Consider the following 19,064-nt stretch of genomic DNA (forward strand, 5'->3'; position numbering starts at 1 on the left):
AACAAACAAATATACATATATATATATATATATATATATATCAACTAATCTACTAAATAAAAAAAAATGAATAGGACATCTAAATATTAATGATTCTTGACTTGTTGCTCCTATTGTTCTTCCTTGTTGTCCTGTTTACAATGACATATTTCGTCTTGACCAAGTCCAGCAAGAGCTTCCTTGATATGACGACCACAACCTACACGATCAAGTAAAATCCATGAGAATAAACTTTGATCATACAAATCTCCATTTACCTGCCCAAGTGGCTTTCCCACATTCCGAACAAGAAACTCGACGACACATTGTTGATTGGGTTGAAAATTATTGAAAGAAAAAAGAAAAAAAGAAAATAAGACAAAAAGAAAAAATCACAACAATAGAAGAATCCCCGCATGTCAATTTTTTTTTTCGGACGATCAGGTAAAAATTAAAAAAGACAATTACAATTTATTTATATATATATAAAGTAAAATAACGAATAAGTAAATAGGTAGTAAGGATATAAATTAAAGTTAAAAAAAAAAGGTGACATTAAAGGAATGATGATTAGTGGATCGAAGAATAGAAGTAAACTAATAAATAACAAAAATAGGGTGGAATAACCAAAGAATGGTGGAAAAATATAAATAATAATAAAAAAAAAAAAAGAAGTGAACGAGGGAAAGATGATACATACACAGTATATATATATAGGTTTCAAAGGTGATGGTTGGTAGGAGATGGATTGGAAACTATCGAAGGTAGATAAGGAGATGCAGATAATGATGATACTGATGATGCTGAGAAAAAGGGTGAGATTGATGAATGATCAGTGCCGTTCATAGAAGGAGAAGTATTGAAAGTAGCCAAATCATTGATGTTGAAGTTGCTGTCATTGTAAAAAGTCGCTAATCGTTGCTGTACATCTTGTTCCATAAGTCCAACAAAGGTTCTTGCCAATTCAAAATCATAGGTGTAATTGCTAGACATTTTGGAGATTTCAATGGATTTCTGGAGATGAAATACAGCAAAATCTTGATATGATTTGTCATCATGATAACCAAGTAATTTGATATGTACCACATTCGCAAAAATGAAGGCTAAAAGAGGAACATTGCATTCGCCACACTGTTTTGTCATGATTTCCAATATACGAGTAATGGAGGCACAGGCATGCATACAAATATGAAGACACTGGATGGCAAATTCAGAGTTGGGTATATGATCGGAAGAGAAGAAGGATTGATACAATAGGATTTGATTGATATAATAAAACACATGTACATACAATACACAGTATTGAGCGAAAGCCGGTCCGTCCACTGAGTAATGTCGTTGTTCATCCGTAGTACTATTAGGTGAATCCATTTGAGAAGGAGGAGTACCAGAAGAAGCTGAAGAATCATTCGATGATGGTGATGGTGAAAATAATGATGATGATGATGATGATGATGATGATGATGATGTTATATTAAATATATCATTTCGAGGTTGATGATGATGATGAGGTAAAGATTGTTGTTGTGTTTGTAAGATTAATTCCAAGTCGATATTTCGCCAATCAGGAGGAAGTTGTTGATAAAATTGTTCTAGTTGATATTGCATTGCCAAAAGATCTTGAGGTAAAGTCATGTCCGGTTTGCCATCTAACTTGCCAGTTTCTTGAGCTGCCACAAGACGCGTCATTACCCGTTCACGTAAAAGCTGTAATTGAATCAAATAAACCCACAAGGATTGGATATAATAATTCACTACTTGAACATTGGGAGTAGAAGCCAAAAGTTGATCCGCCGATGGTCGTACAGGAAGGTCAGGGAGGGGACACCGAGGGTAGAATTGAGAGCCTTCACCAGAAATACTTGATGAGCCACCTTGTAATACGCGATGCCAAGTATTGTAATAATAAAGATTCCATACCAACATCCTTTCTCGTTGTGTTAATTCCCTTTCAGAAGAATATAATCCAAGATCTTGTGCCATAGTATGAGCAATCCATTCATAAATATAGATGACACCAGGAAAACCATTTTGGTGATTACTGTAGGACAAAATGCAAGCTGCCTGACAATGATCCAATGAAGGTTCATCAAAACATTCTGCCAAGAGTTCACGACCACGAAGTGTGTACGCCATAGAGAGAGCCTTGCCCATATTGTATTGCGGAGCTTCGAAAGCTGGACGTTTGCTCCATACATGTAATTGAAATGCATTTCGGGCCGCCATAGCACATACTGCGTAGACCAATACCATTGCCGGACGCTGAGTTGGATCTGGATCCCTGTACCTTGATAAAAATTCCGCTGTATCGATAGTTGGAATACGGATGGCTGAACAGCATGGAGTACGACAGAATAATTCAACCAAATTGTCTGTTAAATCTTGAGATATATCAATAGGATAGTCTTGAGGTATAGCATGAGTAGGATGAGCCCAAGAATTCCAGATAGCAAATGAAAAGGAAGAACTTGTAATACTTGATGTGTCATCCAATTCCAAAGTAGGTTCCGAGATTTCAGAGTATGGAGAAGTTTCCCTTTGTGTAGTATCAGATGCAGGTTTAGATGAAATATTCATTGAGCGTTTGAATTGATCCACTAAAGTCGAAAGATCGTTGAACGAACTAACACTACTTTCCACTGAGAGACCTTTGTTTGTCGATGTGATTTTCCAGGCAAAAGGTTGCATTGGTTTGATCTTGAGAGAATTGTTCGCCTTGGCTGAGAAATCCCGAGTCTTTTGAGCAAAATCTTTAGCCATCTTGTCAATCGATTCTTGCCATTGATCCATCACTTTGTTCATTGTATTGAGAACTTGTGATACATGATTTGCTTTAGGTTCAGTCTTGGAATATTCACAGGTAAAACCATTGGCTTCACAACGACTACATTGAGGTAAAGTAAGGTCACATTGTTGTAAGTCTTTAAAACATTTGCTGCATGGATAGACTGAGAAGTGATTAGTGGAAGCAACTCGTTTCTTCTTTTGTAAGTGTCGGTCATCTTCTTCATCTTGATCTGTGTTGAATGTCTTTTCAGAAGCAGAATCGGAATGTATAGAATGAATAGATCTTGTATCTGGTGATTGGCCCAAAGACTTATTATTATTATTGTTGTTGTTGTTGCTATTAATACTACTATTATCAGGGTCCAAGTTATTTGTTGTTGTGTCGTCCATATTTCCACGAGCCAGTCGTTGTAAAGAGATGGTTGGCATACCTTCACCTGTCTTGAGACGATCACTAAACTTTTTGATGCGATCACCTAAAGTTTCTGTTGCCTTTTGAAGTTTCTTGAGAGTAGGAGCAGCTTCAGGATAAGTACAAGTCAATCCACGCCGAGAACATCGTGTACAAGCAGGTCGTTTTCGGTCACAAGCATGTCTATTTTTTAAAAAAAAAAAAAAAAAAGTTGAGTTTTATAAGAATAAAAAAGAAAATCATAATATTACCTAAAACCACGACAACGAAAACAAGCAGCATTTAGATTCGAAGTATTGTTGGCTTCTCCTTTCTTCTCTTTGATGGCTGGTTCCTTGGATTCATCAGACATGAAAAAAGAAAAAGTTGCTTGTTCCCTTTTGATGACAGTCGTATGATTGTTGTCTTCCTTGTTGTTGACAAAAAAATAATAATAATAATAAGATAAAAAAGAGTGGGGTTAATAATGAAAATATAAATGGAAAGATAAAAAAGGGAAAGAAAGAAAGAAAAAAAAAAAAAAAAAAAAAAAAAGGAAAGAAATTAGAAAAAAGGAAGGGGACATTTTGTAGGTGGGTGCGCCGAATAGGCTCAAATGGCGGCGATAGAATCCAAGCTCTAAAACTAAAAGCCGTGAAAATGAAAGTCCCCAAACCAAAATTTTCGATAAGAATTGAATTACGGTTGTATCACCATAAATCTCGTGCTACAAACTAGACCTCACGCATTTATATATATATATATATATATGTATATTTTTCAGATCCCAAAGAAGAAAAAGTAAAAAAAAAAAAAGTATATTCTTTATTATATATCAAAAAAAAAAGAAAAAATCAAATGTAAAATAAACAACTACTAAACTATACTATTTCTAAAAAAAATTATTCTTTAGTTGATAAATAACTAGAGGAAGACTGTTTGCTGCTTGATAGGTTGCCACTTTTAGAAGAGACAGAGGTACCATCTAGACCTGCATTTCGTCTAATATCCAATTCTGCTTTAATTTGTTTTTCTAATTCACGAATATCCTCCATTTTCATGCCATACCATTTATCCAACCAAGAAAACAATTGTCTATTTTTTTTTTAAAAAAAAAAATCAATGAATAATTTCATTTATAATGTTATATATATATCATACCTATGAAATTTGGTAAACATACCACGAATTGCACCAGCTAAATATGATTCCACTCTTGTTTGAAGACCGAACCATTTGAATTCAATATATACTAACTTATAGCAAGTCATCACAGGTTCACAATTTTTAATCCAATCACCCACCAAAGGACCACGTTCAGCTTTAAAAGAATGAATATATTTGGGGTCTTCTTCAGGTTTGTATTCGGAGGTATCAATAGGATCATTGGCAATATCAATATGAATCACTTCTCGCTTAGCAAGATCTATTTAAAAAAAAAAAATAAACTTGCATTTTAGTTTTCTCTTTATTTATTATTATTATTATTATTATATTACCTTGACTTGATATATTGAGAGCATTATCCAATTCCCCACGAGATCCATCTACATGAAGTGTTTCATAAGTAATTGAAAAACTTTCTTTCATGTATCCATTCTAACAATAATAATAAAATAAAAATCAAATCAATCAATAAATATCAAAATATGTCAAAAGTTGTTTTTCGTACCGTCAAAACTAAAATTTATTGAATAAAGAAAAAAAAAATAGATAACAATATCAGTAAAAAAAAAAAAAAAAAGGTTGAAAGTTTGCAATAGCGATATTTCTTTACCTGTTTTACAATAAGGATACGCGTTCCAAGCCTAAATTAATAATAATAAAATGTTCAATATATTATAATTTTTGTTATGTTTATTTGTTACCTCTTCATATATTTCCAATGCACTTGCAGGAATCACAGCACGAACATAGGAAGGAACTTTGGACGCCAAGTGGAAGACTTTATATGTGTATTGACCTTTTTCTCCATTTTCCTTTTCATAAGGTTCATTTTTCAATACTTCTACACCTTCACCACCACCAGTTTGTTCTTTTGAAGCCATGGCTGTAGCATATAACTGACCTATAATAAATATAAGTTTAAGTCATCTTCCATATTTTATTTATTTATTTATTTACCTATTTGATATTCACTTTGAGTATAAGGATTAACTATACGGTATTCTTTAATAAGCATTCTAAATAATAAATATAAAATATATATATATATATATAATAAAAATAGATGAAGATAAGGGCTAAAAAAAAAAAAAAAGAAAAGAAAAAGGAAAGGAAGAAAAGAGTTTCATCGTATTCCTGCCCAAGATATATAATATAATATTTTTGTTTGTTAGCGCTTTTTTGATGCCCGCTTTGAGATAGAGAGCAATAAAGAGTCAGCGGATACCATTTTATGGGGCCTGGGAAATTGTAACCTTTTTTTTTTTTTTTTCTTTCTTATCATTCAAATGCCAGATTTTGATTCTACTTTGATCGAGTCCGATGATGGACCTCTTTTAGGAAGAACTCCTCCTATGCTTTCTTACTTTTGTGTATATAATCCATCTTTATGTCATTCTGAAGAAAATACAAAAGATCAAATACTTTATTATACAGCCAAAAAGGTGGTTCCTGCTGATGTTAAAATGAAACAAGTAGGCCTTGCTCAAGCTTTGGTTAATGTCACTAGGTAAAAATAATAAATAATATTTCTAAAACAAAAACTCATTTTTTATTTAGTGCTTTTTCAGTCTCACGTTCTACTGAAAATGTTCACTCACAAAGAAACCGTATGGTATTTTTACAACCTGAACCTGGCTTTTGGATTCATATGTGTGTTGAACTTGGTATCTTACGACGACAAATCAAGGATCCTAAAGGAAAAGAAAAATTGGTCACTGAATATTTAGATACTGAACTTAATGATCGTGCACTTTCTTCTATTCTTCAAATTGGTTATGAACAGTTCAAGGTAATACAAAACTAGTTAGAATCTGCATAAACTCTTATCTTTTTCTTTTTTTTTTTTTCTTCTTTTTTGTTTTAGTTATTAAATGGTACAATGACATCTATACTCTATGGAGATGATGATTCAAATTCAAAACCAAATCGACAACAAACAAGAACTTTGATGCATGCTATTGAAGAATTCTTCTCAAGTTGGATTTGGCATTGGGACTTTGATCGATTAGATTCTATGGTTTTTGGTGCTGTTTTCAATGGGATACCATCACAACCAATTGTAAGATCCAATTATCTTGATATCCATCATCTTGATCTTTCAGTTCAAAAACAATTCAATTCTCTCATCAGTCATATGTTGGTTCTTGATCATGAAGGCTCTTTGATCTATCGTTCTCTCTCACTTCAATCTTTAGATGTACGATCATTACGGAAATATATCTTGAAACGTGTCGAAGCATACAAAATCCAACAGGATAATATTTCAGCTAAACAAAAGGAAAATGAAAGCAGTACAAAGAAGGAAAAGGTAAAGATGGGATAAATAATAGATGGCTATGACTATTTTCCTGTCTAATTTTTTTTTTTTTTTTTTTTGGAGAATAGGGAACAACAACCACTCTCAAAGCATTGACCAAATCGTTATCTCAAGCACATATATTTAACTATTTCAGCAAGACTTCTTCCTCTACTACAACAGATACCTCATTACCTGTTGCTGATACTACCACTACTGTTACAAGTGATGCATTATTATCTCCACCGACTGATATCCCAACTGCTCCATCTTCACCTGTTACAGAATCTTTTGATCAAAACACTCATCATTGTCAAGGTGTCTTTCTAACTGGAATGGTAGATTCTATTGTGCATGATCTCAATGGTGACGATATCAATGTTACAAAGGAAGATATTGTCCGCGTTTACCTGAATAGTTATCCTATTGTGGAAGAAGATGATACAACAAAACCAGATCCTGATATATTGTCAGAGTACATATTGATTATCTACAAGGTATTAAGAAGAAAATCATTTTTTTTTAAAAAAAATAGATTTATTAACTTTTCGGAAATTGGGAAAAAAAAATGTAGGATCAAAGTAATCTTGTATGGTCTTTCCTATTACCCTCCTATGAACAAGACGTGGATGATTTGGTACGAGACATTGACTTTTATCATTCTTTGGAACGATTTATGTTGGAACAAGGAATGAGTCAAATTGTATCTGCTATCTGGAAAAATATTGAAGAGGGAGAAAAACGAACGTAAGAACAATTTCTTTAAAAAATAATAATAATAATAATAATAACTTTTATTCTTCTTATTATAGACTCAATTTGGGAAAACATTACAAATGCTTTTATTATGACAATACAACATTGAATATGAAATCAACCATTGTGGATCAACAAGGGCGTGTGATGATACGAACAATGACAACCTCTACCACTGGTCAAGAACAACAACAATTTCTTGGCGGATTACCCTTGTCAAATGAGATGTTACTTCAAATATTAAATGTGAAAGATGACTTTGATGCTATTCCTCGGACAGATGAAATCTATACCCGATCGACTCTTAATCATTGGATTGTGGGCAAACGTATTTATAGTCATTTACCATCCCGTAGCTCGCTCCGGAAGAAATACCATGATGATGATCAAGATAAAACTCACCAGAATAATGATCATGAAGCACCTCCTGACGAATCACCTGTAGATGAACATATTCCCTTTGATCCATCCGATTACAGCGAAATCTATTTGGTAGCAGCGAAAAAGGATGTCTCTTTGGCGGATGTGGAAGGTATAATGGAGTTTGCTCTTCGAATAAAATGTGATATTGACTTGCTTTTTTTTTGATATAGATAATATTCAAAAAGTCACCCGATCATTACTCGACATTCTTCATTCAAATTGATTAGATGTAGATTTATCATCTCATATCGTGTATATAAAGAAAATAAATAAAGTTTATTTTTTTTTTTTTATTCAATGTATGTGTGATATGTTTGTATGTATGCATGTATATATAAAAGTATGAATGTGTGCAAAAGGAATATACTAAAGTAATCAAGGGGATATACAAAATGTGTCAGTATTGTTTTCATCATCTAATTCCATTCCAGTTTCCATTGGATCAGTCGAGGTAATACTTGTAGTTTTCCGTTGATGAAATGCAATCCAACCATCACGACGTTTGGATGATCGTTTGGCCCATCTACAAAAAAAAAACGATTAAGTAAGAATATTCGTCACTGTTATCATTCTATAAAAAAAAAAAGAAACGTGCTTACAATTCAACAAGTCGTCCACGTTTCAATTGTTCATCATATCCTGCCTTGGGTAGTAAAGTTTCAATCATATCGAAGACAGCTTGTGGTTTGGGTTCAGTATATTCTAAATGATATATCGAATTAGATAAGTAAGAATTTTATCTTTTATTATTTTTTATTTATTTATTTATATTTATACGTACCTTCATGGATCCAACGACATGCTGGTTGTTCAAAATCAATAATCACATCTGCTGTCCGTTGATGTCGTAATTCAAATCCATCACCCTTCTTGAACATTAACAGGATTTCTTTGGTAGAGCTGAAATATGGGCTAGGTTGATCCAGAGGTACATTGTTAACAGACTTTTTGAACCATACCAAATTTTCAACATATTTGCAACCTATACGAATAATAAATGAATATTAGTTTCTATGTAAATAAGTATGATTTCTATTTTTTTTCCTTATATTACCCAAACTATACATCATCCGCACCACGTCAGCTTGAATAAGTTTATGTGTCCACATGAAAACGAGCCCCGCTGACATCCGTTGCAATACTTTCTCCATGAGGTCTCTCTATCATAGTCGATTAAATATTTTGTTAGACAAAATATGGTAAGATTATTTTCCAAAACTTACGACTTGATGCAAGTTCCAATGACATGATCCATCATTTCTACCATCTTCAAGAATGAATTCCCATGGGGGATCCACCAAAAGTCCTTCGATTTGTGATTGCGTACTATCGACTTGTTCAGATCCAAGTGAGTTTTCCAAATACTGTGAACATTCCATCATATCATCCACTTCGTAATAGTGTGCCTTCAAATCATTGTCATCGTCCTTTTGTTTTCCATTTGAGTTGTCTATAAGAGGTAGAATTTGTTTAACTCCACTATATAAATCGACTGGTATACGAGTCAAATGTATCAATTCATCAGGAGTATCCACTTTGACCTTTTTGACCCCAGTAAAAAATCGTGATAACGATAATTGTTGTCGTGCTGGTGCTGGTGTATTGTTTTCGGTTGACAAATTCTTTTGTTGGAATGCTAGCATTTCTTTATTCATCATCCTGAAAAAATAATGTGATTAACAGATTGTATCATGACTCGATATATATATTACTGTTATTATTTTTCATTGGGTATGCTTACATTTCTGTTGTAGAGAGTCCTCGTCGCCATTCTTGTTTCGCAAGCCAATATTTGTAGCGGACATCCTTGTCTTGATATGGCCTTTGGAAATGGAAATAATAGTAATAATAATAATAAAAATAAAGAGGTAAAATTCAGTATCCCCAAAAACAATGCATCCTTCTCTTTTTTTTTTTTTTTTTAATTCGATTTACTTGCAAAATGTCTTGTATGTATCTAAACGTTCCTTCCATTCTTGATCCCAATCTCGTGGTGCTAAATATGCTTGTTCCGGTTCCATTGTATCCAACATGACAAAATCATCATCGTTATCATCATCAACAAAAGTAGGCCGTTTGTGTAAATGTTGACTTCTTACCATACTTGCGATTCGATTCGTTCGTTGTGTCTTTGTTGTGATTCTTCGTGGTTTCGGTAATGGTTTTGGCTTTGGAGTCGGTCTTGTTGCATCACTATGACAAAAATAAAACGAAATAGGCTACTCGTCAGAGTATGTTCTTGATCGAGATGGTATAATAATGCATTTTAACTTACCATCCGGATCGTTGGTGATATTGTTTTAACCATAAATTGACATTCTTTTCGACTTCCTTGACATCTTCGTGATCCCATTCAGGACCAAGATCAGTGTCTGGCACATCACCTGGAGGAGCCTTGTCTTTTCGTGTTTGTTTCAATTTGCCATCCACAATTTCATAGGAATCATCCTTTAAAGTTTTCTTTTCCAAGAGTTTTCGATAATAGTTCATACATTGATATCCGACCTAGTAAAATAGTTAATAAGTCATCATATCGTAAGGATAAAAATGGACAAGAAATCATCAAGACTTACACGATGAGGAATACCTTTACTAAATAGTCCCCAAGAAGCACCAATTTTCCATCCATGTGATATCCACTCTTGATAACGATTCATGAATAATGTATGTTCTTTACTTGACCATCCACCATTTTGTTGTCCTTCACCTGGAATAACAAATCGGTAATAATATCCTTCAGGGTTCTATCATGCAAAAGAAAACAAGGTAAAAATAATATAAGTTTTTCTTAAAAAAAAAAAAAGGATACCATCATGCGGTATATTCATCAATTCCCTACCAAGTAACGACCTTCCCATGCCTTGATACGAGATCCTTGCCAAGTTTTCACACAAGCTTCTGTAAATACATCTTCACCTTTCAAAGTTGGTTTCTTTATAGTTGCTTCAGTTGAATTGGAAGTTATTTTGTCCGTTGCGATAGTAAACTCCTTCGTTGTAACCAAATCAGTATCAGTAGAAGTCGTAGTAGTAACAAAATCATCATCCATATTATTCTCAGAGACGGATAAAGATTCCAATCGAGCAGTTTCATCAAGCACATTATTGAATACCGTATCCGTTGTCGTTGAAAGTGGAGTAGGTTTGTAGGGTGTCAATGAAGATTCATCTATATCAGAATAAAACCAGTCGTCGTCATCGTCGTAGCCGTCATTATCATGTTCCTTGGCTTCTTCAACTTTCATGGAGGTGTTGTTTTGATCATATGACGGATCGTTAGAGATAATGTCGTTGATACAATTTTCGTTCAAAGAATGCTGAGAGTGTTTGGTAACTTCAGCTGCAGGTAATGAGTCCAGTGGTTGTGTTGCATTGTGACGTTTTCTATTCAGAGATAAGCTTAAACGTTTGTTTTTCTTTAAGCCATCAAGCTGATTCATAATAAGAGGACAATGCTCATATAAATGAAAGAAAGAAAGAAAGGAACGAAAACGCCAAAAAAAAAAAGTTATGAGCGCGTGGCTGTGGATGAAACGAGCAGCTTCTCTTTCATGATCACATTCAATCTCAGTCGCCAAGACAAAGCCAATTTTCCTTATTCTCGCTTTCTTTCTTTCTTTCTTTCTTTCTTTTACGTGTTACATTATTTTATATATTTATCAACGAACATGTCTTTATGGTGGGGTGCAAATCCTTTGGATGAACTTATAGGTAAGTTTAATATAACTAGATACCTACCAAATCGAAATTCCTTCTCTAGTTTTACAAGTTTAACCATGATTTATTTTATTTTATTTTATTACTCAACTAGATAAAGCTACTTCCGAATATATTCCTATTGGACAAGAAAACTTGGCTCTTCATTTGGAAATCAGTGATGAAATACGAAGTAAAAAGGTCAATAGTAAGGATGCTATGAGATCTCTAAAGCGAAGGCTCACTCACAAGAATCCAAACGTCGTTTTGGCTACTCTTAACGTATGTATTTTCATTTTATTCCTGATCCATTGAAACTTATTTCTTTATTTATTTACTTAGTTGACGGATACCTGTGTGAAGAATAGTGGTGATGCCTTTGTACGAGAAATTGCAAGCCGAGAATTCATAGATGAATTAGTCTCACTATTACGAAGTCCGGTAAGCTTAAATAATACAATATTAATATTAAAAGAACTCACCTTTTTTTTTAACAATATTCATAGACTGGTTGCAATATAGACGTCAAAAACAAGATATTATCTATCGTGCAAACCTGGGGATTAGCTGCAAAAGGAAAACCAACTCTTAGTTATATGACTGACACTTATTATCTCCTTCAAGCAGAAGGTTACGTATTCCCTCCCATGACTGATTCTGTTGATGCTATTCTCTTGGAAACTTCTGCGGTAAGATGATATAAAAGGAAAATCAACTAAGGTATTGGATTTTTGACTTATTTTTCTTGGCAACAAACTCTTTCTTTCTCTATCGTTTTATCTAGGCCCCTGAATGGACTGATTCGGATGTTTGTGAACGATGTCGTACTCCATTTACCATGACCAATCGAAAGGTATTCAAAAAAAAAAAAAAAAAAAAAAAAAAGAGAATTCTTACCAAGTGGTTTTTTCTTATAGCATCATTGTCGTCAATGTGGTAAAACTTTTTGTCAACAATGTTCTTCAAAAAATATGTCGCTTCCTCATCTTGCCATCATTGAAGAGGTACGTGTCTGTGATGGATGTTATATCAAATTGAAACTCGCCAAGGTTGCTAAAAAGGACACTATACCCTCTACCTTTGGATCAGCAGCTGCACCTATACCGGCATTTTTGCAACAATATTCGGATACCCCTGAATCAGTCACTGCCAATCGCTCGATCCCAAGAACTTCAGCAACGACAACAACAACGACAACAACAACAGCGCAAGCAACAGATGATGATTTTGATGAAGATATGAAAAAAGCTATCGAATTATCACTTAAGGAAGAAGAAGCTCGCAAAAATAGTTATGGCGCTGGATATACACCTTCTCAACAACTGAAACAGGAACAGAGACAAGAAGTACAACCAGTGGTAATTTTGAAAAAAAGAAAAAAAAAAAAAGAAAGAAAAAAAAAAAACTTTGGAAATAGAAGAAATCATATACTCAACAAAATCTCATTTACTATTAGACAACTGAAGAAGAGGATGATCCAGATTTGGCAGCAGCTATTGCGGCATCACTACGTGATATGGAAATCAATAATAACACTGTATCTCAACGCCAGCAAGAAACTTACAATACTAGAACTCGAAACCGTGATGAACTTTCTACTGTGGAAATCGAAAATATTCAACTCTTCTCAACATTGGTGGAACGTGTTCACACTGCAGCAGGTGATATTTCTCGAGACCCTCAAATCAACAAATTATACACTCAAATTGGAACTCTACAACCAAAATTGGTGAAGAACCTGGATGAAACTGATCGGAAACATCGTATGTGTAATTATTTCTGATGGCAAATCATTGAACTCATTTTGTTATTTATATATATGATTTATTAGGTATATTCGTCGACTTGCATGAAAAAATGAATATGGCGGTCAAAGCATATGATCAGTTACTGGAACAACGTGTATCAGGGGCTCATTTTCGTACTACTGATAGAATTCCTCCATCCACGTATTATTCATCATCAGCAGCTCCAACAATCTATACATCATCAACCACATCAACGACGCCTACAACATCCAATTCTTTATATCCTACAGTACAACCACCATCCTTGTCTCAATATGGCAATACTTCATCAGACCAATATCAACAACAACAACCTTATCAGCCATCTTATCCATCAGTCTCTGGTTCTACTACAAGCAATCAACAGCCTTATCAATCATCTTATCCGTCGATTTCTAGTCCTACTCAAAATATTCAACAACAGTATCATCCTGTCGCTTCGCTCCCACAACAACAACAACAACAACAGCAACAACTGTATTATCAACCCATACAACAGCAACAACAACCATCACAACCTCCTTCAGGATATCCACCACAACAAATAACTGTGAATGGATCAGGAAACTACCAGCAAACCCCTATACAAGGATACCAAGAAACAACTACAAGACAATATCATCCCGGTTCTCAAATTCCACAACAGCAGCAGCAATCGACACAACAGGAGCAGCAACAACAACAACAACCTGCCTATGAAGCACCTTTGATTGATCTTTGATCCTCTTGCTGTAATCAACTTCTTTATTTATTTTGTTAGTTTTTTTTTTTTTTTTTTTTTTTTTTATCCTTTGCCATCATCCTTTTAGTACTATTATCACTATTATCTATTTCAATAAAATCTATTCCATTTATCAATTTCTTTTTTTTTTTTTTTTTTTTTTACTCGAAAATAATTTTCAAATAATCCAACATAGATGAATACTGTTTTATTGATTACAAAAAAAAAAGTAATAAGATATAAAAAGATGATTCTCTACTACACTATATAAGAGTATTATTCCGATTTCCTTCGCTTGCCTTTGGCTTCATGACGACGGTGTTTCTTGACAGCAAAAAGAGTAGCGTGTAAGATCCAAGCAGTACCGAGAAGGATGGTAAAGAAAGTTCCCCATTGAACTAGAAAAGCATCGGTTGTGTTGCCAACAGGGACTTGTAGAGAGATATCATGTGAAGAAGAATTAGAAGGTAGTTGAATCCAAGTAAGACTTTGAGATCGTGAGAAGAAAAAGTCGAACGTTTGATCAAGTGTTGGTTTCTTGTTACCATGGTGACATGACCATCCTACGCGTGGTTGTTGGATATGTATAAGACGATGGGTCAATGAGCGGTCAGGAGCTTGGTATCGTAGATGAACAGGGAGATCTATCTGTATATTTGGTGAGGGTCGAACAATCACCCAGGTATCTTGATGATCCACGTGTTCCAAAGGTGACTCCAAATCATCTAGTCCATGCACAAAGAAGGATCTTCCGAGTGTATCATTCAGTTGATATCTATCGACAAACACACTGGGTGGGAGCGTGTATATAACATCTAAACTACAAGACCATTGCTCTGGTGATTCCGGTAATAATGACATTAAGAAAGAATCATCGGTCAAGTCAATGTTGGTAATAAGATGAGGATGGAAACTATTGGCCTGTGATATCGTCGTCCATTGTGTAGGGTATGAAGCCATGATACTCGGTCTGTTGAATTCAAACAAAAACAAAAAAAAAAAAAAAAAAAAAAAAAAAAAAAAGAAAAGAAAAGGAGCGGTGATGGAAGAATAAAAAGATGAAAAATTGTCTTTCGCCCTTATTGAGTCATCCACCGATTGCATTACTTTTCCAATTCACTGAAAAAAGATCATCATCGTACGAAATTAGGACTGAACATAGATGAAATCTTTCACTTGTCTTAATAATAACTGATACTTCATCAATGTATAACGTAAATTAAAAAAATAAAGGTCAATATCGTTCATTCAATCATCATCCAATAAAATGACTAGCATTAGATTCCCCTCAAAAACGTATAATATCATTTCATCCCATTTTATCGTTTATCTTTGTGCAATAAAAACTAGAAAAATTCATCGATTTTCCCAAAAATTGCTTGATGATCTCCTCGACAATTGGTTTTTACAGCTAAAGTTTGGCTGATGGATCGGAAAAAAAAGAAAAAAGAAAAAAAAAACATGAATCCACTGTCCTTTCTATTTTTCAAATGCCATCATCCACTGTATTAGTATTGACAAGAATATTTCCAAAGAAAAAAATCAGTGATGACTAATAATTGGAGATCATCAGTCCAAAGAACGTTAACATTGGGAAGAATAAAAAGGAACTTCAAAAGAAGAAACATGATCACAAACGGATTGGAAAAAAAAAAAAAAGAAAATATAGTGAGGGACCAATGAAGTCGTCTCCGCCCAATTTTTTTTTTTTAACCAAAAGTAGCTTATCCGATGATGACAAAAATCAGGAAATGGAATCATTCACAAAAGCTACAATAACCAGGATCATAAGCGCGTTTTCTTCAACACAAAACAGGATCTTGGCAAAAAAAAAAAAAAAAAAAAAAAAAAATTAAAACAGCACCTTGTCAAGAAGTTATAAAAAAAAAAAATAACACAGCCATTCATCCTCCAAAACAAATTCTTTGATTAGTCATCCGTCCATCCTCCAAATAAAAAAAAAAAAAAAAAAAAGAAAAAAAAGATAATCATTGTCAAATAAAGAATGTACAAAAAAAGTTAAAGAAGAAAAAAAAAGGAAACTTTTTTTTTATTTAAAAGGAATTAGTCAAACTAAAAATATATACTAAAAGAAAAAAAAAAGAGGGTAGTGTTTATGAATCAGTCCAATGAACAAGTATCATCGTCGTCGTCCATTTCATCATCTCCTTCATCAGCCGATGTACAATCATCTACAGGAACTGGTGGGGTATCAAAAGTGTGGGCCCATCGTACCAATCTAGCAGGATCTGGAGTTGATAAATCATAATCCAAAAAGTGTAAGAATTCAAGTTCCAATCGCATGATCCGTAAATTGCGTTCATTGGGTGTCCTAGTGGTTATCTTGGTCGAGGGATGAGGAGGTGTAAGAGGTGGTTCGCTTGATGTTTGTTGAGTCGAAGAAGAAGAGCTCATGAAGATATTATTGCCAGATGATTGACTTGGTGATGTTGGTGGAGAGCTTGGAAGTGTGGATGATGACTTTTCTACTAAAGAATCGGTCACTGGATGTGAGGTTGATGACGAAGATATTGACGTTGATGGTATTGATGTCGTTGTTGTTGTTGATGGTATTGATAACGATGACGATGGTGATGGATTGGTTGCTGGAACATGGATAATGAGTCGTAAATTATCGTGCAAGAATTTGGCAGCCATAAGATAAGCAACCATGATCAATCTTGATCCACAACCAACAGTTCCTCGAATGATATCGTATTTCTAAAATAAATATTAAAAAAAAAAGGTAAGAAATCAATCTTGTTCAACCGTTAATAAGGTTGTTTTTGTTCTTAATACCTTGTTTAGTCTTTCTATGTAACTGATGGCTATTAGTAATGTGACACTAGGACAGGGCGTAGGAGTGGAAGCAGTATTTCGACAAAAAGTAACCAAAGCTGTTTCCAATGTGGTTTGTTTGATACCTGTAGTGGATAAAAGACTTTGCATCAATTGATATAAATGTCGTACTTTGGTTTCGTTCGGATCTGTTTCCCATGCTTTGACAACAAAGTTTGCTAAATGAGCTATTTAAAAAAAAAAATGAGTAAACATATATTTATATTAGTGGTTATTACCTATACAACGAGCGTTTAGAACTTGTCTTCTATTGATTTCTATAGCGTGTAATAATAAGCAAGCTTGGGTATAGTTGGTACAGTTTCGGGATCGTTTAATGAATAATTGTTTCTTTTTAGTCAGCATAGGACTGTCGTCATTGAGTGGTCGCTTTTGAGGCAACGAAGTACAATTAGTAAGAGGAGAATGTGGTTCGTTGTTGAGAAGAGGATCTGTTGTTTTCGTTATAGTCATAAACTTGAAAAAGAAAAAGAAAGAGAAAAGAAAGAAAAGAAGGGAAGAAAAAAAATGAGAAGAGAAAATAACAAAAAAAAAAAAAATTAAAAAAAAAAGGGGGGCGAACCGTGTGACAGGTCTGAATATATAAGCAGGCGGGAAGATATATTGCCGCCATACGCATAATTTTTTTTTTTTTTTTGATATCCCCTCTCTCTCTCGAAATTTGTCAGCAATCCATTAACTTAGATGATTCAGCCAAAAACAGCCACAAATCAAAATCATGCAAAGTTAATTTTTCCACTTTTGATTATCCATCCACTCAGTCATCCTTTTGTCATTCATCTCTCTTTTTCTTTTTCTTTTTTCTTTTTTTTTTTCTAGAAGAAATGACAAATAACAAAAATAAATTTATCTTCTTTTCTTATTAATCATAATGATCCTTCCTTTTTTTTTTTTTACCTTCGATAAACCAAACATAGCTTCGGAGATGGAATAATAATAATAATAATGATAAATGATATGATCTCGGTCATATATTACCGAGAAATTTTTCACCCTTGGCCCTCACTTCCAATCATTTATCCAATCATGAGAGCTCTTTGCAATCCCCGAATGAAACCCTTTCCTTTTTTATCAATCCCATTGTTTTTATTAATATTATATAGTATGTATTAAAAAAAAAAAATTTACAAGTTGTATAGAGAATGATTTTCTGTTTAACAAAAAGTGAGAGTATATCCAGTAGGATTACTGCAACTAAAAGTTGATCTATGAAATGAACAAAAAAAAAAAAAAAAAAAAAAGGTCATGCCACCTGTTTTTGGAAAATATATTTCTTTTTTTTTTTTTTTAACTTACGTTTGATCATCATAAGCAAAACTATAACTATCAGGACAAGCACTTTTAACGTTATCAGCTTGTTTATCAGGTTTACATTTATCGGGACCATCATATTGACCAACACAACAGTCTTGAGGATTCCCTGTTTTGGAGCAAGAGGATTGACAACCAATGACTTTTCCAGAGCCATCCTTGATAGCCAGATTGGGAGGACAATTGGGCAATTTTTGACAATTAGAAGTCCCACAATCCTTTCCTGAACCACCTTTTCCTTGTGGAGAGATGGAGGCAGGGATGTTATATCCATCCACCAGACTGATATCGTAGTAATCAGCACCATTAGCTCCCTTAAAAAAGAATTCAGCCAAGGTAGCTGGATTACTGGCACCAGCATTCCCACAATGAGGTCCATTGTTACCTGCTCCTACACATTCCGGTTGACCAAACAAACGACCTCCCCATGTATCCGGTTCACTGATCGTACGTGTGCCTTGTGGTGTCAAATCAAATCGTTGATCTGGATTTGCTTTACCATTTGTCAGTACCCCAATCGAAATCTTCTCTGGACAATTGTTTTTCACTGTGATCGATCGTGTGCCTGCCTGAACGGGTTCAATAACAAGTAAAACAATCATCATTATTATTATATAAAAAGGAATGAGGGATCGTGTGATCATCATTATCTTTTTTTTTTTTTTTTTTTGGAGTTGGGTAGAATTTATATGGGTAAGTACAAAAGGAAAAAAAAAAAAAAAAAAAAAAAGAAGGAATAATTTCTATGATGAATAGAAGTGAAAAAAAAGAAAAAAAGAAATGATGATGATGGGTTACATTTGGAATCCTTGTAAATAGAATGGGTTCACTGAATAAACAACCATGTTTATATGACTATAAAGCAAGTTACTAGGGTGATGGGGGGATGAAG

General features: G+C 33.9%; 9 protein-coding genes across 9 annotated transcripts; 2 read left to right on the forward strand and 7 right to left on the reverse strand.

The window, feature by feature from the left end:
* Nucleotides 1-426: 426 nt before the first annotated feature.
* Nucleotides 427-3,683, reverse strand: BX664DRAFT_340345 (uncharacterized protein). Its single transcript, XM_051546805.1, has 2 exons — nucleotides 3,430-3,683; nucleotides 427-3,361 (listed from the first exon to the last, which is right to left on the reverse strand). The coding sequence occupies exons 1-2, from the start codon at nucleotides 3,528-3,530 to the stop codon at nucleotides 700-702; spliced, it is 2,763 nt and encodes a 920-aa protein (XP_051396961.1). The 5' UTR covers nucleotides 3,531-3,683; the 3' UTR covers nucleotides 427-699.
* A 274-nt stretch (nucleotides 3,684-3,957) lies between these two features.
* Nucleotides 3,958-5,402, reverse strand: BX664DRAFT_380560 (uncharacterized protein). Its single transcript, XM_051548907.1, has 7 exons — nucleotides 5,282-5,402; nucleotides 5,026-5,225; nucleotides 4,935-4,965; nucleotides 4,809-4,815; nucleotides 4,657-4,757; nucleotides 4,319-4,583; nucleotides 3,958-4,252 (listed from the first exon to the last, which is right to left on the reverse strand). Exons 1-7 carry the CDS (start codon nucleotides 5,337-5,339, stop codon nucleotides 4,060-4,062), a joined length of 855 nt encoding a protein of 284 aa, XP_051396962.1. The 5' UTR covers nucleotides 5,340-5,402; the 3' UTR covers nucleotides 3,958-4,059.
* A 208-nt stretch (nucleotides 5,403-5,610) lies between these two features.
* Nucleotides 5,611-7,371, forward strand: BX664DRAFT_268515 (uncharacterized protein; the record flags this gene model as incomplete). Its single annotated transcript, XM_051540999.1, has 5 exons — nucleotides 5,611-5,831; nucleotides 5,882-6,113; nucleotides 6,189-6,632; nucleotides 6,710-7,117; nucleotides 7,195-7,371. The coding sequence occupies 5 exons, from the start codon at nucleotides 5,611-5,613 to the stop codon at nucleotides 7,369-7,371; spliced, it is 1,482 nt and encodes a 493-aa protein (XP_051396963.1).
* Nucleotides 7,372-8,174: 803 nt separating this feature from the next.
* BX664DRAFT_366788 (uncharacterized protein) lies at nucleotides 8,175-8,929 on the reverse strand (the record flags this gene model as incomplete). The annotated part of the gene is made up of 4 exons (XM_051548539.1): nucleotides 8,175-8,322; nucleotides 8,399-8,501; nucleotides 8,581-8,781; nucleotides 8,854-8,929. The coding sequence occupies 4 exons, from the start codon at nucleotides 8,927-8,929 to the stop codon at nucleotides 8,175-8,177; spliced, it is 528 nt and encodes a 175-aa protein (XP_051396964.1).
* A 1,141-nt stretch (nucleotides 8,930-10,070) lies between these two features.
* On the reverse strand, nucleotides 10,071-10,848 carry BX664DRAFT_268189 (uncharacterized protein; the record flags this gene model as incomplete). Its single annotated transcript, XM_051540981.1, has 3 exons — nucleotides 10,071-10,304; nucleotides 10,373-10,543; nucleotides 10,639-10,848. The coding sequence occupies 3 exons, from the start codon at nucleotides 10,846-10,848 to the stop codon at nucleotides 10,071-10,073; spliced, it is 615 nt and encodes a 204-aa protein (XP_051396965.1).
* A 589-nt stretch (nucleotides 10,849-11,437) lies between these two features.
* Nucleotides 11,438-14,046, forward strand: BX664DRAFT_340358 (putative vacuolar sorting-associated protein). Its single transcript, XM_051546806.1, has 8 exons — nucleotides 11,438-11,509; nucleotides 11,610-11,776; nucleotides 11,837-11,935; nucleotides 12,001-12,183; nucleotides 12,279-12,347; nucleotides 12,412-12,852; nucleotides 12,951-13,257; nucleotides 13,326-14,046. The coding sequence occupies exons 1-8, from the start codon at nucleotides 11,467-11,469 to the stop codon at nucleotides 14,000-14,002; spliced, it is 1,986 nt and encodes a 661-aa protein (XP_051396966.1). The 5' UTR covers nucleotides 11,438-11,466; the 3' UTR covers nucleotides 14,003-14,046.
* A 171-nt stretch (nucleotides 14,047-14,217) lies between these two features.
* Nucleotides 14,218-15,002, reverse strand: BX664DRAFT_340359 (PIG-X). Its single transcript, XM_051546807.1, has one exon. It carries the CDS (start codon nucleotides 14,960-14,962, stop codon nucleotides 14,279-14,281), a length of 684 nt encoding a protein of 227 aa, XP_051396967.1. The 5' UTR covers nucleotides 14,963-15,002; the 3' UTR covers nucleotides 14,218-14,278.
* Nucleotides 15,003-16,026: 1,024 nt separating this feature from the next.
* On the reverse strand, nucleotides 16,027-17,396 carry BX664DRAFT_340362 (uncharacterized protein). The gene is made up of 3 exons (XM_051546808.1): nucleotides 17,080-17,396; nucleotides 16,802-17,028; nucleotides 16,027-16,723 (listed from the first exon to the last, which is right to left on the reverse strand). The coding sequence occupies exons 1-3, from the start codon at nucleotides 17,312-17,314 to the stop codon at nucleotides 16,124-16,126; spliced, it is 1,062 nt and encodes a 353-aa protein (XP_051396968.1). The 5' UTR covers nucleotides 17,315-17,396; the 3' UTR covers nucleotides 16,027-16,123.
* A 619-nt stretch (nucleotides 17,397-18,015) lies between these two features.
* Nucleotides 18,016-18,774, reverse strand: BX664DRAFT_352573 (thaumatin; the record flags this gene model as incomplete). Its single annotated transcript, XM_051547682.1, has 2 exons — nucleotides 18,016-18,067; nucleotides 18,158-18,774. The coding sequence occupies 2 exons, from the start codon at nucleotides 18,772-18,774 to the stop codon at nucleotides 18,016-18,018; spliced, it is 669 nt and encodes a 222-aa protein (XP_051396969.1).
* Between the last annotated feature and the right edge of the window lie 290 nt (nucleotides 18,775-19,064).

Source organism: Halteromyces radiatus (genome assembly GCF_025201355.1).
Source record: "Halteromyces radiatus strain CBS 162.75 chromosome Unknown BX664scaffold_8, whole genome shotgun sequence".
NCBI lineage: Eukaryota > Fungi > Mucoromycota > Mucoromycetes > Mucorales > Cunninghamellaceae > Halteromyces > Halteromyces radiatus.